Raw genomic sequence first — 15,130 nt, 5'->3', positions numbered from 1 at the left:
TGTGATCCCTGTGGTTTCGGGGTGGGCGATGGGAGGCCAGAGATGAGCAGTGAGAAGATAAGAAAAAAAACAGATGAACTGAACTGTGCCACTAAAATGCCCATCACCGCGTCACCCGAGAGAAAGACGAGACCAAGTGTCCTCCTTTATTTTGTAATATGAGTCTTAACCCCGTGCCAGGGCTGAGGGGGGGGCGGGGGGAGAGGAGGGGGGGGAGAGGGCACTTAGAAAACACGCACACGCACACCACACGGCGTGTCAGTCTGGCTTTCCCCCCCCTCTCTCTCTCTCTCTCTCTCTCGTGTTTAACCACGCCTATATTATTATTATTATTTTTTATCTACAGTACCTGTAAACGCCTTTCGGGAGGGAGCCTTGTGGCAGAGCCGATGTGACAGGGAGTCGATGTGTCTGTCTGTCTGTCTGTCTCTCAGACGGGGACTGAAGCGAGGAAGGAGCAACGCAAAAGCTGGTGGTGAGAGAGCCACCGCCTCCCGAACACAGAGCTGACAGCCTCCTCTGTGTGTGTGTGTCTGTGTGTCTCTCTCCCCCTCTCCCCCTCCCTCTCACCGCCTGTCTGGCCGTCAGGAAACCTCTCGCAGGTTGGTTGGAAGAGCAAAAAGCAAGAGAAGGGACACACACATCGCCAGCAAAACAAAACTATATCTTTTCCCTTTCCGAACAGCAATTGAGAGAGAGAGAAGGAAGGAAAGAAGGAGCAATTTCCTGGCACTGACAGCCCTTTCCGACAGAGCTGATGCGGTGACTGTGACTGAACCGAATTTTGCTTTGAGGATTAATTCATCTTTGCGTCACTTGTTATTTTGATAGAAATCCGAGGGCAGTGAAGAGGAGAGGCAGAGACTGAACTGACTGACTGACTGACTGGGAACCATAACCTCCCACTCACTCCATCCATCCATGTAGATTTATTTTTTTTCCCCAATTGAGATTTATTTTCCTCTCTCTCTCTCTCTCTGTGTGTGTGTGTGTGTCTGTCTCTCTCTCTCTCTCTCTCTATCCCTCCTCCTTCCTCCCCGTTATATTTCGCCTTCCTTCAGCAACAATGGCTGTTGGATGGACTGAGGGGCTGTGCCTCAGACCCTGTGCCGTGTCTCGATGTTAGCTATGGCCGATGGAAACGCGTCGTCAAGCGGTGAATCTGCTCTGGCCGTGCGCTTCTTCAACATGGACCCCGTCATTATTCCCTTCGACCCCGACGCGCTCTGCGAGAGCAAAGAGCAGCGCATGTGGTGGGCTTTCCTCGCCTCTTCCATGGTCACCTTCTTCGGGGGGCTCTTCATCATCCTCCTCTGGAGGACCTTCAATTACCTGTGGACCGTCTGCTGCCACTGCAACCCCAAGAACAAGGTAAGAGCCGCTCCTGGAGCCAATCGAGTACCATCTCCTTCCTCCCCCCCCTCTCTCCCCCTCTCTCCCTCCCGACAAAAGCTGTCGGAATATTGAAGCAGTTACATGTATTTAACGGTTGATTCCTTTGACGCAAACGGGGCCGAGGGGAACTATCGTTCCCAACACGTCTGGGTTGACAGCTGGCATCAGGCATCAGTATTCTTTATTTTTGTGTGTCTGTGTGTGTGTGTGTGTGGGGATGGAATCAATCGAGAGGCTCTTTTGCCCACACTCTCCTCGATGTGCAGATGGTTATAGAGCTGATTTCTGTTTCCCGGGTTTCCTGTTGTACATTATCTGTAATTTAACAGGTTGCAGAGATGTCGCCTTTCCCCCACTTAACACTGGATCCTGTTTACAAGCAGAGAGAGAGAGAGAGAGAGAGGGGGGAATACTACCATCACCCGCTAGGAGTCGGGGACCACACACACACACACACAAAAACAGAAACCTGATATTTGCAATGAAACTCACTGCATTTTGGGGGAATCGCCCGTATTGTTTCTGATCCGTTTTGTTTCATGGTTCAACCCCGACAGTGTTGGTGAAGAGGGTTTATTCGGTGTTTGACGCACGAGCCCGTGACTGTGTTCAGCAGATCGGAGCTCACCTCCCGTCAAAGTTACTGCTCGGGGAGCGACTCACTGCCACAGCAGGTCCTGGAGATTTAAAGTGCAAAGTGACAGATGGAAAACGCGGAGTCGCGTTAAAATGCGACCAAACGCTCGTCAAACCGTGTCACTTCTTTCCCTGATTTATAATGAAGCTCTCGCTGGATGGAGGGGGTGATGGAGGGGGTGGGGGGGGTGGATGGGGGGGGGGGATGGACGAGGGTCTGGGGTGTGATGATGGATCGTGCTGTGTCGGCTGTTGCTAATTCTGTAAGTCGGGCGAGCGAGAGAAACCTACCAAAATAGACCATGGAAATCGCCCCGAAGAAACCTCACACCGTCTGAGTGGCAACGCTGGTGTCGAGCGGTTTACAGTCTCTCCGACGCGCGGTCCTATTTGCAATGTGTGGTGGGGTGGGGGGTGGGGGTGGGGGGGGTGGGGGGTTTCTCTCTCTTTTGCCCCTGTTACCTGTGAATGAAACCGACCGTTTTGGAGTTGTCCGCCTTGTTCTGTGCTATGACGCGATTAGGGTTTCTGCAATGCAGTTTAGGAGATTGAACAGTGATCGAGTTTGTAGGTATAACAGACGCCATCGTCAGGTTCGTTGCATTTCAGGAAACCTCAGTCTCTCGTTTGTCGCCACTTAAGGCAGGACTGACACTCAGCCCAGACTGAGCGTGTGCAGCAGCTCTGTGTGAGGTGCTGAACGATGGGCTGGTTTTATTGCCAGGTTAGGGCACACGACCATTTATTTCAAAGGGTAGAGCCTCACGTTTTTATTTTGTTCTGCCTATTTTGTTTTTAAAAAAAAGGAAAACGGATATTTGCCAAAACGAGCTATTGCTTGATAATATTAATAATAGTCTATTCAATTGACATCGTGTCTTATCGCGTCATTGAGACGTCTCAAAGCACATCACAGAATATACCGTAAAGTGAATTGGTTACGTATTTTGTGGACGAAATGCAGCAGCCAAGATGTAGAATGAAAGAGCTATCCCTACATGCAGCAGATAATAAAAACTTGTTCTCATTCTTCCAGAGAATGCACTGTATTTGAGATTTGCTTTGTTGATTTACATGCTGCCCTCTTTAAATCTGGTCAACGGGTCTAACCTCCATAATTATTCTGGGTCTGGTGCAGTGACAGACAGAGATATGACAGTAAGCTGATTGAGTTAGTTCCTGAGCCACTTACTGTTGGGTTCAGAGGTCAGGCTACCAGCTGATGGAGTAGTGCAGCTGCATCTCCCTGATCTTGAGCCACTCCGACACTGGCAGAGTTGACACTGATCAGGAGAGCTCTATCCGTTCTTATGATTCGGGGGGAGGGGAAGTGAATGTATGTGCTAAAATGATGCATTCGTACAATAAACCTTTGGATTGATTTCTTTATTCCTTCTCCTGGGATACAGGACTCCTGGGAGTCCTCTCAGGTATTGGTTAGAGCACTCGCGTCACAAGTGAGAGGACTCGGGTTTGATTCCAGGCCAATTTTGGCACCACTGCTTGCTACTGTCTCAGCTGAGTTGGAGAGTGGTTATGTGGGTCAAGTACCTGAAGAGGTAGAGCAAGTAAAGACAAAAATGGACAAGGGGGAAGTTAAAGTTAAACAACTCATTATTTATTTATTTCATTATCAACATGGCACAAACATTCTGAGATTACGACAAACTCAGTGTCAAATTTCGCAGAGATTAATATTCTGTATGTCTAATATTTTCAAATTAATTTATATTGTGACCAAAATTCAAATTCCCTGCCTCCTTGTTGCCACTTAATGCAATTTCCTGTTCTATCCCACTAATTAAAAGCCCTGAAATCACTATTTTTTAAAAGCAAAGTATATTGTAAGAACATGTCTTTGAACTCTCAGTCCAGGCTGATACTCTAACACAGTCCTGTGGGTATGCTGCAATGTTGGAAGTGCCGTCCTTTGACCGAGCCCTTCTCTGACTGTTCAGGTGGACATTAAAGATCCCATGACATTTCTTGAAAAGAAAGGGATGTTTCTCCCATTGTCCTGCCCAACAATCTCCAACCTAAATTGATCATTCAGTTCAAGGCTGTTTGTGGGAATTTACTGTGCTCAAATTAACTGGTGTGCCCCCCTATAAAATTTTCCCTCCACCCCCACAATAAAACTTGTCAAGTGTTTTGAGACATTTTGACAATGTTAAATGGTGCTGAATTTTGGCAACAATGATTATTCTTGGCAAGCAGGGTCCTAATATGGTTTTTTTGTACTTTCAATTATTCTTCAGCTGCATTTGTTTTGCTCTTTATTGTATCTATGGTACGTGGCATAAGTGATGGAGAGCAAGAGTGCTTTTTAGGTAACTAAAAACCTGATTATTGGGGACTGAGGGGTGGGAGGGGTGTGGTGAAGGGGAGTTCTGCTGTGGTGATCTGTGTTAACAGGTTCTGGTACTTTTTTTATATAGTTCTGTGTTCCTGCATTGAGTGTCAGGATACATAGACTGAGAGTGCAGTGTTTTTACTAAGATGCATGTGTCACAGCAATAGTTTCAGTTGATACCTGCTTTTATTATGACTGGGCAACATTTAACATTGGCCTGATTAGATTGGGTGGTGTTTGAATCCAGAGGAATTTCAAGGGGGAACACCCAAGAGGGTGTAGTTTCAACGTCAGATGGATAATTTATTGAATTGCACCACAACGCCTTTTGTAAAAAGAACCCTGTTCTTTCGAGAAGATGGGGAAGGACTAACAATCGTGACTCCTTTATTGACATATTTAATTTCCATATTACCAACAAGTTTCTCTTTTCAATACAAGTTATGTACAGCATTTTATTGGGATACTGCGCTTTGTAGTATATTGAATAATTGATATTTTTAATTCTAGATAATTGTGTTCTTTACAGGGTAATTAAAAATAAGCATGTTAATCTGAAGAATGAAACCACATCGGTTGACTCTTTCACTTGGCCTGCTTTTCCCAGGAGAGTCCATTTAGTTATCATTTAGTTGATTTCAGGGGCTGTTCAGGGTTCTAACTTGTTTTGATAGCTTGCCAAAAGTAGTGCTCAGTTTGTTTTCGTGCTGGTGATCTTATTGCTGCAGATGAGCTGCGCAAGGTGGATGCCCAGCTATGTATTTGGGTATCCTCAATTTGGCCTCACTGCTCCCAGCCGAGTTTGAATGTGCAATTTTGTAGCGAACCTTTGGAGTTGAATAAGGACAAACAATGTTCAGTAATATAAATGTGCGTATAGGTAAATGTGCTTAACAAATCAACAGCATCTGGTGCTTTCATGTAATAAGTACCCTATTTATTCTAGTGCAGCTACTCAGGTGCAAAATGGAATCAGTATCGAGTTTCCTGCCAATTAGCAGCAGATTAATAATGAATCTATCATGAGGACGTCATAAACTGCTGTCTTCTTTGTTGTGAATATCATGAATTAAAGACTTGATGTACTTTGGGGAACTTTTGGCATCCAGCTCCACACTGAAGTAAAGTTCTACTGGATGAAAAATACAACAGAACACACCTCTGTGTAGATTTAAATATTTATGGGAAAAAACAGAGATTGAAGGCTATAATTAAATGGACTGCTCATAATTTTGCTCTGATGGGTTATGCTGTTACCTGAATGCTGCTATAAAATATCCTTGACGCTTGTCTCAGTATCCATCATCTACGAGCTGAGAAAATTAGCATTTAGGCATAATTTGAGGAGTCCATGAAGTAATTATGGGTGTTCATTAATGCTTGTCATAGACAATTACTGTGTGCGATATCTGTCTGGATGAAGCAGAAAAATAAATTAATGTTTTGCCTTTAGAGGTTCATGATGAATGATATCCCAAGCTCTACCATCCATTAGCTCCAGTTTAAACACAACTTCACTGCCTGCATCCTTGGCCGCACAAATCTACATGCTCAGCACCCCAATGCTTGCCAAACTCTATCATCTCGATTGATTTTGAGGTCTCATTCACACCCTAACTCCTCATCTTTCTGATCTTCTCCTACCTCACTCCCCTACTCACCCTCTCCACTCAGTAAATGGGTTTGCTGTGTGTCGCTCCTTCTTCGTGTCACTATCGACGGCTGAGCCTTCGGATTATACAGCCCTGACTTCAGTCTTGCCCTACCTCTCCTCTGACTTGCCGTCCCCCTCTCACCCTCCCTCTTCTTCCATCTGGCTCACCCTCTTTCCACCTGTCCTTATGTCCCACCTTTTTTTAAAAAAGCTACTTCTTTCACTAAGACTAAGGAAACCTCCCCTTTAACTCCTTCTCCCGACCGCCACATATAAGAACATAAGAAATGCTAGACAAAAAAAGACCAAGGTCCATCTAGTTTATCTTCCATCTTCCTGGCAGTCGCAGACATATGTCCCGAACTACCTCTGTACTCTATCCCATAATGTTATTTCCTAAAAGAAAACTAATCCGTGTTTGAAAGAATCAACACTTCCTGATTTAACCATCTCCCCATGGAGCCTGTTCCACAGGTTCACTATTCGCTCACTGAAATAGTGTTTGGGTAGAATTGTTCTGAATTTACCCCGCCTTCAATCACAGGCCATGTCCTCTGGTTTTACTATTCTGGACAGGTTGAAACAGCCTGTCATGATCTATATTGTTTTGCCCCTTTAGAATCTTAAAGACAGCAATCATGTTACCTCTCAATCTTCTCTTTTCCAGGGTGAACATGCCCAATTTACTTAGTTGCTCCTCATAGTCCAGTCCCTCCATCCCCTCAATCATTTTGGTTGCCCTCCTCAGTATCTTCTCAATTTCTCCAATATCCTTTTTGTACTGCGGCGACCGGAACTGTACAGAATACTCTAAGTATGGTCTCACCAGTGATTTAATCAGTGGCAGGATTATCCCACTATTTCGGCTTGCTTTTGATACATCCCAACATCTGTTTTACTTTACTCACTGCCACAAAGCATTGTTGGAAGAGCTTAAATTTATTGTCAATCAGGACTCCAGGTCCTTTTCATTTTCCATACATATTTTCCTTCCATTCAAATAATAGTCCCTTCCAGGATTTTTTGTCCCCATGTGAAATACATTTCTCCACATTCAATTTCATCTGCCACCTATCTGCCCAATTCCCAAGTTTGATCAAATCCTCCTGTAACCTACCTTGTTCAGCTTCGCAATCTACCACCTTCATTAGCTTGGTGTCATCTGCAAACTTAGCCACTGTGCTTGTGATTCCTAGTTCCAGATCATTTATAAAAATATTAAACAAAAGAGGTCCCAAAACAGACCCTTATGGAACTCCACTGGTAACATTTTCCCTGATGACATTCCCTGTACCACCACCCTCTGGGTTCTTCCAGTCAACCAGTTGTGTATCCATTGTAATATATCTCCACTGATTCCTGCTTTCTTTACTTTCAGTACCAGCCTCTCAAGAGGAACTGTATCAAAGGCCTTTCTGAAATCCAGATAATACAACATCCACAGCCTTACCCTTATCAAGCTCCCTTGTCACACTGTCAAAGAAAACCATTAAATTAGATTGGCAAGACCTCCCCTTCATGAACCCATATTGGCTATCATTTATGATTTTATTTCTGTCCAGGTGCTCCATGATTTTATCCTCAATAAGAGTCTCCATAATTTTACCCACAATGGATGTCAATCTTACTGGTCTGGGCCATTTTTGTTACCTTAAAAATAGGAGTAACAGCTGCCTTTTTCCAGTCCCCCAGCACCTCTCCAGTATTCAGTGATTTTTGAAAGATTTGTGCCAGCGTTTCTGTGACGTGCTCCCTTAGTTCCTTAAGTATCCTCGGATACAGTTTATCCGAAACCTGAGATTTATTTACCTTAATTTTGCACAGTTGTTTGGCAACCATGCTGGTAGTGATATGAATCGTGTTGGAACTTTTCTCTCTTACATCCTTGAGTTCTCTTTCCAGATCATATATGTTACCTGTCTCCTCCTTAGTAAAGACTGATGGAAAAAACGTATTTAGCACCATTGCAGCTTGTGCAGCATTATTTGTCACGTTCTCTCCCGAATCCACCTTCAGTGGCCCTATTCCATTGTTTTTTTTCTTTTACGCTTAATGTAACTAATAATCTTTTAGTCAAGTAAAAGAGTTGAATAACATTGCAGGAGGAAAAGTTAGTTTTAGCTTTTAATGTACTCCAAAAATAACTCTGTAGAATTTTTTGTTCCTCAACGCAGTGGAACTATGCAAATTAACTTCCTCTTGGCAGCTTCTCACAGTGCTATTCAACCAACAAAGTTCCATACAAAATGATGAATTCTTGTTGACTTAATGTTAACCCGTTGTGCTGTCACACCCAATGCAGCCAGAACCCTCATCCACGTCTCCCACCTCGACTGTTCCAATGCCTTCCTCTCTGGTCTCCCCAGCTCCACAAACTACAACGGATTCAGAAATCTGCCACCTGTATACACAACCACAATAAACTCGCTATCCACATCTCACCAATCCTCGTTCGTCTTCACTGGCTCCCTATCACAGAACGAATCTATTTCAAGATTCTCTCAATCGTTTACAAATCCCTTCACCTTTTGGCACCTCCCTAACTTTCCGACCTGCTTTCTCCTCACTACGACTTCACTCACATGACTGGCTCTGGCCTCTTGCTTGTCCCGAATGCTCCACCATTGGTGCCCATGCTTTCAGCCACTGTGCCCTAAAGCTTTGGAATATTCCCTCAATCCCTCTGCCTTGCTCCCTCCTTCCCCTCTTTTAGATCATGACTGAAGACCTTCCTCTTTGATCATGCTTATGGTCACCTCCTCCTTCCCCTGGCTTGGCATAAGGCTCTACCACTCTTAAGCACTCCGAGGTATTACCCTACATGAAACGTTGTTGTTGTTCAAGGAGCCTTGCCATGATTAAAACAATTGAAGCCGCCTTTTCCCTCTACAATTTACTTGATTTCATTGTGATTATAAAAAAGACTTGCTGGATGAATTTCTTAAGAGAAGGAAGAAAATTGGCAGGGAAACAATTCCCTTCCTTAACTAGCGTATTCTCCACTGGAAAGCTTGGAGTCTTGATGTTTGATACGTTATTGAATTCCATTTCCACAAACTAAAACAAATGTGCTCTAATATTCAACTTTTGGTTTGGGTTCTCACAAAAGTTTATCAGTAACCTTTCTAACTTTATATTACATCCGTTGGGCCGTCATTATACATTTCCATAAATAGTGTTTGTTGATCCTTGTGCTTTTCTGCAAAACTTTATGAGAGAGATGCTGAACATTGTAAATCAATGAAGCGAATTTTACCTATTTTAGGTGGGTTTTAGCATTTAGAAATGCTGTGAATCATAGTAATGCCAGCACAGAAGAATGCTAAACAGTCCATTTAAAGACAAGATTGAGGTCGGAGTGCACACATTTCTATGTTTTTAATTCCTCTCCCAAATTAAAATATGTTTGTGGGTGTTACAAAGGAAAAACAGACACCACTGAATCCCTGTTTGTTCTGGCTAGGTGAGTAAGCAATGCAAAACCATGCTTTGTTTTTTCTGAATATTTCATCCATTCTTTGTTGCCGTGATAGAATCAAGCTAACAGCATTGTAGGCAGAAAGCAACATGAGGATGTTACTGTTTGTGAATTTATTCAGTTCGATCATATTAAGCAAGATTTAGGGATTAAAATCGATTAATTCTGATGCAAATCGCATCAGCTGCACACTCAATTCTGGCACCACCCTTGCAGTCGCACAGAATTAACATTCTGAACAGATTTTTTTTTACAGAGCTGATTGCCTTTGTGAGAACTGTTTCCTGATGACTCATTCATGGCAGTTGAACCGTGGGTCTTCGTGCCCATACAACAGTAATAATCGTGTATTAATGGTGTACATGTCCATTGTTTCACTGCACATCAAAAGCTTCAAACATCAGAAGACGTATTCTAACGTACCAGCCAGAAGGATAATTCAACAATGTAAGCACATGCTCAAAAGATGCATGTATAGTTGTGTTGGCACAGATTATGAAATGTTTCCCTGTTCGTCTCTTGAAGGTGATTGATTCCTATTTCCTTCAACTACAGCAATAACTTGCACGTATCTAGCGCCCTCCACACAGGGTAGCATCTCAGAGCACTTAACATTAGCAGAGGTGTGGAGTGGGGAAATGGCCAAAACACGGCCAAAGAGGAAGGGTTTTTTCTAACCACAAAACACAGAGCCAAATTGTACTTTACTTACAAATTGAAGATAGGTAATGCTTTTTTTAAAGTGTTTTCTCATACAACTGAAATGCCAGCAAAAGCCATGGGTTAAAACTGGTGGTAATTTCAAGGAAATTCCATCATCAATGGCTGGGGAGCAAGTGTATTACACCAAGATTTCTGCTTTGGGGTTGGCAATCCTATTTTCTTTGTTTTAGACTGTCAGAACTGCAACTCCAAATGCACTGAGATCCTGGCCAATCATTCTATAGATAAATTGGTTGTTTACTTCAAGGTTGTTTGTGAGACCTTGCTGTATGCAAATTGCTTGTCGCTTTTGCCCACAAATACTGAAATGTCTTGGGCCGCTAGGTGCTATATGAAATACAAGAATTACAATTACTATTGTTTCATTAAACCTAGAGCTTCCATCTTCTGCAATGAAAACTCGACCTTAAATAGGAGGGGGAAGCAGTAATGAAAGAGCTGCTGGTGTCAAGGCTATTTGAGATTCTGTTTTTGTTTAAAGTTCCAGAGATCTATTTGCTTTCGATCAGTATCACTGTTGCCCTTTTGGCGTTATTTTTAAAGCAATTCACAAAGGGGTTGCACTGTTTGTTTGAGTTTAACAGCTGTAAGGATTTTTTTTATCTGTGGCAGAGTGCTGGTCCTGTTCGTTCATTAAAATAATATTTATGGATTGAGCTTTGATAACCGTAGGGGTAACGTATTGGCTTACAAAAGGATCTCCCTCGGATCACAGCCAGCACTCTAGTTTGCTACGCAATTGATCAACATATTAGGCTGGGTATGGGCACTGATGAGAACCTCAACAATTTAGGTGTGGTACACCAGCTTCAGATTATGATCTGAATTATAAATGTTATAATTCCTGTAGCTGAATGTGGACACAACCGTAGTCATACTCCTTGGCTCTCATCAACATCTTCACTCCTGCGGATCTGAACTCTTCAACCTCCCTCACACTTGCTGAACCAGTGCGCAATCTAGGTGTCCGGTTCGACCCCCAGCTGTTCTTCCTCCACCACATCCGATTCCTGACCAGGACCACCTTCTTCCATCTCCGCCACATTGCCCACCTCCGACTGTACCTTAACCCAAATGCAGCCAAAACCCTCTTGCATGTGTTTGTCATCTCCTGCCTGGATTTCCTTGCCAGTGTCCCTAGCTCCACTATTCAAAAGATCCAGCTCATTCAGAACTCTGCTGCCCACATACATACCCAGACCAAACTTTGCTCCCACATCTCACCAGTTCTGGCCAGGCTCCACTGGCTCCTCATCACCAAATGGATCAACTTCAAGATTCTCACACTCGTGTTCAAATCCCTTCACTCTCTGGTACCTCCCTACCTCTCTGACCTCCTCACTCCCCATTCCACCACCTGGCACCTCTGCTCGACTGGCACCGGCCTCCTGCTCGTCCCTTGTACCCTCCACCTCACCATTGCAGGTCGCGCTTTCAGCCACTGTGTCCCGAAACTCTGGAACACTCTCCCTCAATCCCTTCGCCTTGCCCCCTCTTTCCCCTTGTTCAAGGCCCGCCTAAAAACCTTTCTCTTCAACCGTGTTTACGGCCATCTCCCCCCACCCGGCTCGGAGTCAGGCTCCGTCACCGGTAAGCGCTCTGAGAAGCTACTCTGTGTGGAGTGAACTATATAAATGCAAATTCTGGTTGTTATGATTCCTGTTATCATTCCTTATTAATATCTTCAACAATTTGCACTTATATAGCGATCTCCACAAAGGGTAGCGTCTCAGAGCGCTTAAATCATTCCTTGTTAATATCTTCAAATTATCCATTGAACCTTAAGTTTTCACCTTCTGCAATAAGAAAGCCAAATTGGAAGAGGTTACAGCAGTGACTGATGACTCCCTTGACTTGTTGATCAGTTGAGCAGGTGGCATCAATGTAGTAAAACCGAACTCTGGAGTCTGCATGGGTGATGCAGAGTTTATTATTCAACAAAACAGCTGCTGGTGCTGTCTCAACCACCAGACTCAGGAAAGTCTCTCTGTGTTGGTGAGAGAGAAACCACACCAGCAGCATATCATTCTAATGATGGTAAATAAATAACAACAACTTGCATTTGTATAGTGCCCTTCACGCGGGTAACATCGCGGAGTGCTTAACAGTAGCAGAGCTTGATGCCAAGCCAGGGAGAGGGAGGTGACCATAGGCCAGAGGAAGGTCTTCAAGTCTGATCTGAAAATGGGCCAGGAGGAGGCAAGGTGGAGGGTTTAGGCAGAGAGTTTCATAGTTTCAACACAAAATGGCTGAAAGTGTGGCCACTGATGTTGGAGCGGAGGGGACAAGATGCGCAGGAGGCTGGAGTCAGCTGAGCAAAGGCAGTGGTAGTGGAGTGTTGTCAGCATGTTGGAGAGGTAGGGAGGTGCCAGGGCATGATGTGATATATTATAAATAACAAACAAAATGTTTTTAATGTCTATAGCAATGTTCAAAACATCTCACATGTGCTTCACATATAATTCCTGTCAAATGTAGTGACCATGTGTATGTAAATACAGCAGCTAGACTCACACAGTAGGTCACACATTCAGCCATGAGGCAAATGTTCTATTTATCTGGAGAATTGTTTTGGCCAGGACACATGGAGAAACTTCCTTTGCTTTTCGAATAATGCCATGGGATCTTTAAAAGCCACCTGAGCAAAGGTAGATAGAACTACAGTTTGATAGGTAAAGATAGGTAAAACCACACCTTCATCTCAAGGACAGCATCTCCAATAATAATCCTTGCATTTTGAATAGCTCTTTTCACGTCTTCTCGACGTCTCAAAGCGCTTCACAGAATAGACTGTAAAGTGAATTGACTGTATATTTGTGGGCGAAATGCGGCAGCCAATTGTGCACAGCAGTGCCCCACAAACAGTCACGGATTGAAAATGACCAATTTATTATTGTTTTTTTTCTTGAGAGATTATTATCAAGCGTGTGGAGTAAGAAAACTTGCCCAAGGTTTCACCCTGCCTAGAGTTGAACCCAGGTCTCTTGCTTGCAAAGCGAGTGCTCTAACCACTAAACTACAGGACTCCACAAGGCCAACAATGAATAGTGCTTCTCAAGTGCTGCACTGGAGTGTCGTTAACAACGACAACCATAATAATTAGCATTTTATATAATGCCCTTCATGCGGGTAGCGCCTTGGAGCACTTAAGACTCTTAGATTGTGAGGTCAAGATGTGGGGATTGAGCCGACAACCTTTGATCCAGCGGTGAGAGTGCTGTCATTCAACCAAATCAACACTTTTAAAAGAAGTGTTTTGACAGCCTTCGAAGGCGACACGTTACAAAAGATAGCTGGCTAATAATCTCTGCTTTTGTATCTTTGTGTTTGAGTGACTTCTTATTGCCCGAGTCTGACGGCGCAAGGGTGTCAAACCAACCTTCAGTGAGATGACATGATGGCAGAACCTCTCCCGGAGTTAACAACCATCTCTGCAGATGCTAATTCAGCTCCCCTGTACTGTCAGACTCACCAGCAGCTCCAAGCTAACACTGCAGGGAGAGACTGTATCGTGTTGGTTCCAATTCAGCTCCCTTATTTGTTCAAGTTTATTCTGCAGGTGATACATATTCAGCTCTAAAAAATTGTGTTGAAATACTGTTCAGTAAATCATGAAAAAACACAAAAAGATTATAAAAGGCAATACCTTACAACTAGTTTTATTTTTAGAAGCCTACATTCGACAATAATAAAACCAGACGGTTATGCAACTGTGGAGATTGCAATTCCATGTGTCAAACCCTGGCAGCTACACACTTTTAAAGCAGAGAGAACATGTTCTCAAATCACAGTGTCAAATTACTCAGAACTGAAACAAGACTGGAATGTTTTACTGTTGCAGGTAGTTATGCAGACAGACTGAAGTATAGTACAGGAGGACAGGATTATAAGGAGTTAATCATTAATATAATATTAATAGTATGAACTAAATCGATTGGACAGTAATACAGAACTGTCATGTTATTACAGGTATTAGTCTGGCTCAGTTGGTAGCACTCTCGCCTCAAAGTCAGGAGGTAGTGACTTCAAGTCCCAGCTCGAACTTTGAGCTCCATATGCTGACACTCCAGTGCAGTGCCAGTGGAGCACTCTATAGTCAGATGTGCCGTCCTTTGGATGGACATTAAACCAAGGTCCCATCTGCCTAGCATTGTAAAGATTGTTCGGTGAAGGTGCTCAAGCCTTGTAAGGCAGGACTTTATACTTTGCATCTTTTTTTGTAGGCAACAAAAGCATTTTGCTGGCAGTGCTGCATCGTTTAACATTTGTGTCAGGGTGTCCTTTTTGCTGAGCTCCAGTCATTTCCACTGAGATTCTTTAATTGCATTTGATTGTCTCAATAGCAAACTGTCAAGAGTTCACCTGATGTGAGATTTCAGGCACGTGCATTCGGTTGTAAATTTAGCCTTGGTTAGAAGGTAAATTAGGCATTTAACCAATGTAGTAATAGAACATTTCTCAGGAAAACATCCACACACATGTGCTTCTAACAAAAAATGTACGGAAACATTTACACAAATAGAAGTACATGTATAGAATTTGTAATTGAAATGCAATCCACACAAAATGGGAGATGGAGTCTCAGGGACCTGATCTGAATGCAAAATAATCGTTCATCTCATTACTGTTTGTGGGATTTTTCTGGTGTGTTTCCCTGCAAAACAGCATTTCCTGCACTTTGGTGCTCATGTGAAATATTTTAAGTTGTTTTGGTACGCTAAAACATTTTTGAGTCCATTTTTGAAATTTCCATTTATCACTAAGTGGGTGCACCTATTGTCTATTTTTTTCAAAAGCTCATTTTGTTTTCCCATAAGCGATAAAATAAATTTACAAAAATTCCCCTTTTTTTTCATCAGATTAATTATGTTAAGACAATAAGGAATGGCAA

The 15,130-nt window shown here is 43.2% G+C and overlaps 1 protein-coding gene across 1 annotated transcript in view; it reads left to right on the top strand.

Moving 5' to 3' along the window:
• Positions 1-986: 986 nt before the first annotated feature.
• kcnma1a (potassium large conductance calcium-activated channel, subfamily M, alpha member 1a) overlaps positions 987-15,130 on the top strand; it is a 325,301-nt gene continuing 311,157 nt past the window's right edge. The window contains exon 1 of the mRNA XM_007898488.2: positions 987-1,371. Coding sequence (XP_007896679.1) covers positions 1,120-1,371 — 252 coding nt within the window. The 5' untranslated portion in view covers positions 987-1,119. The remainder of the gene's footprint in view (positions 1,372-15,130) is intronic.

The sequence above is a fragment of the Callorhinchus milii genome, unplaced genomic scaffold (assembly GCF_018977255.1).
Source record: "Callorhinchus milii isolate IMCB2004 unplaced genomic scaffold, IMCB_Cmil_1.0 Scaffold7, whole genome shotgun sequence".
Taxonomy (NCBI): domain Eukaryota; kingdom Metazoa; phylum Chordata; class Chondrichthyes; order Chimaeriformes; family Callorhinchidae; genus Callorhinchus; species Callorhinchus milii.
Note: the sequence above shows the minus strand (reverse complement) of the source record. Positions and strands in the feature narration are given on the sequence as shown.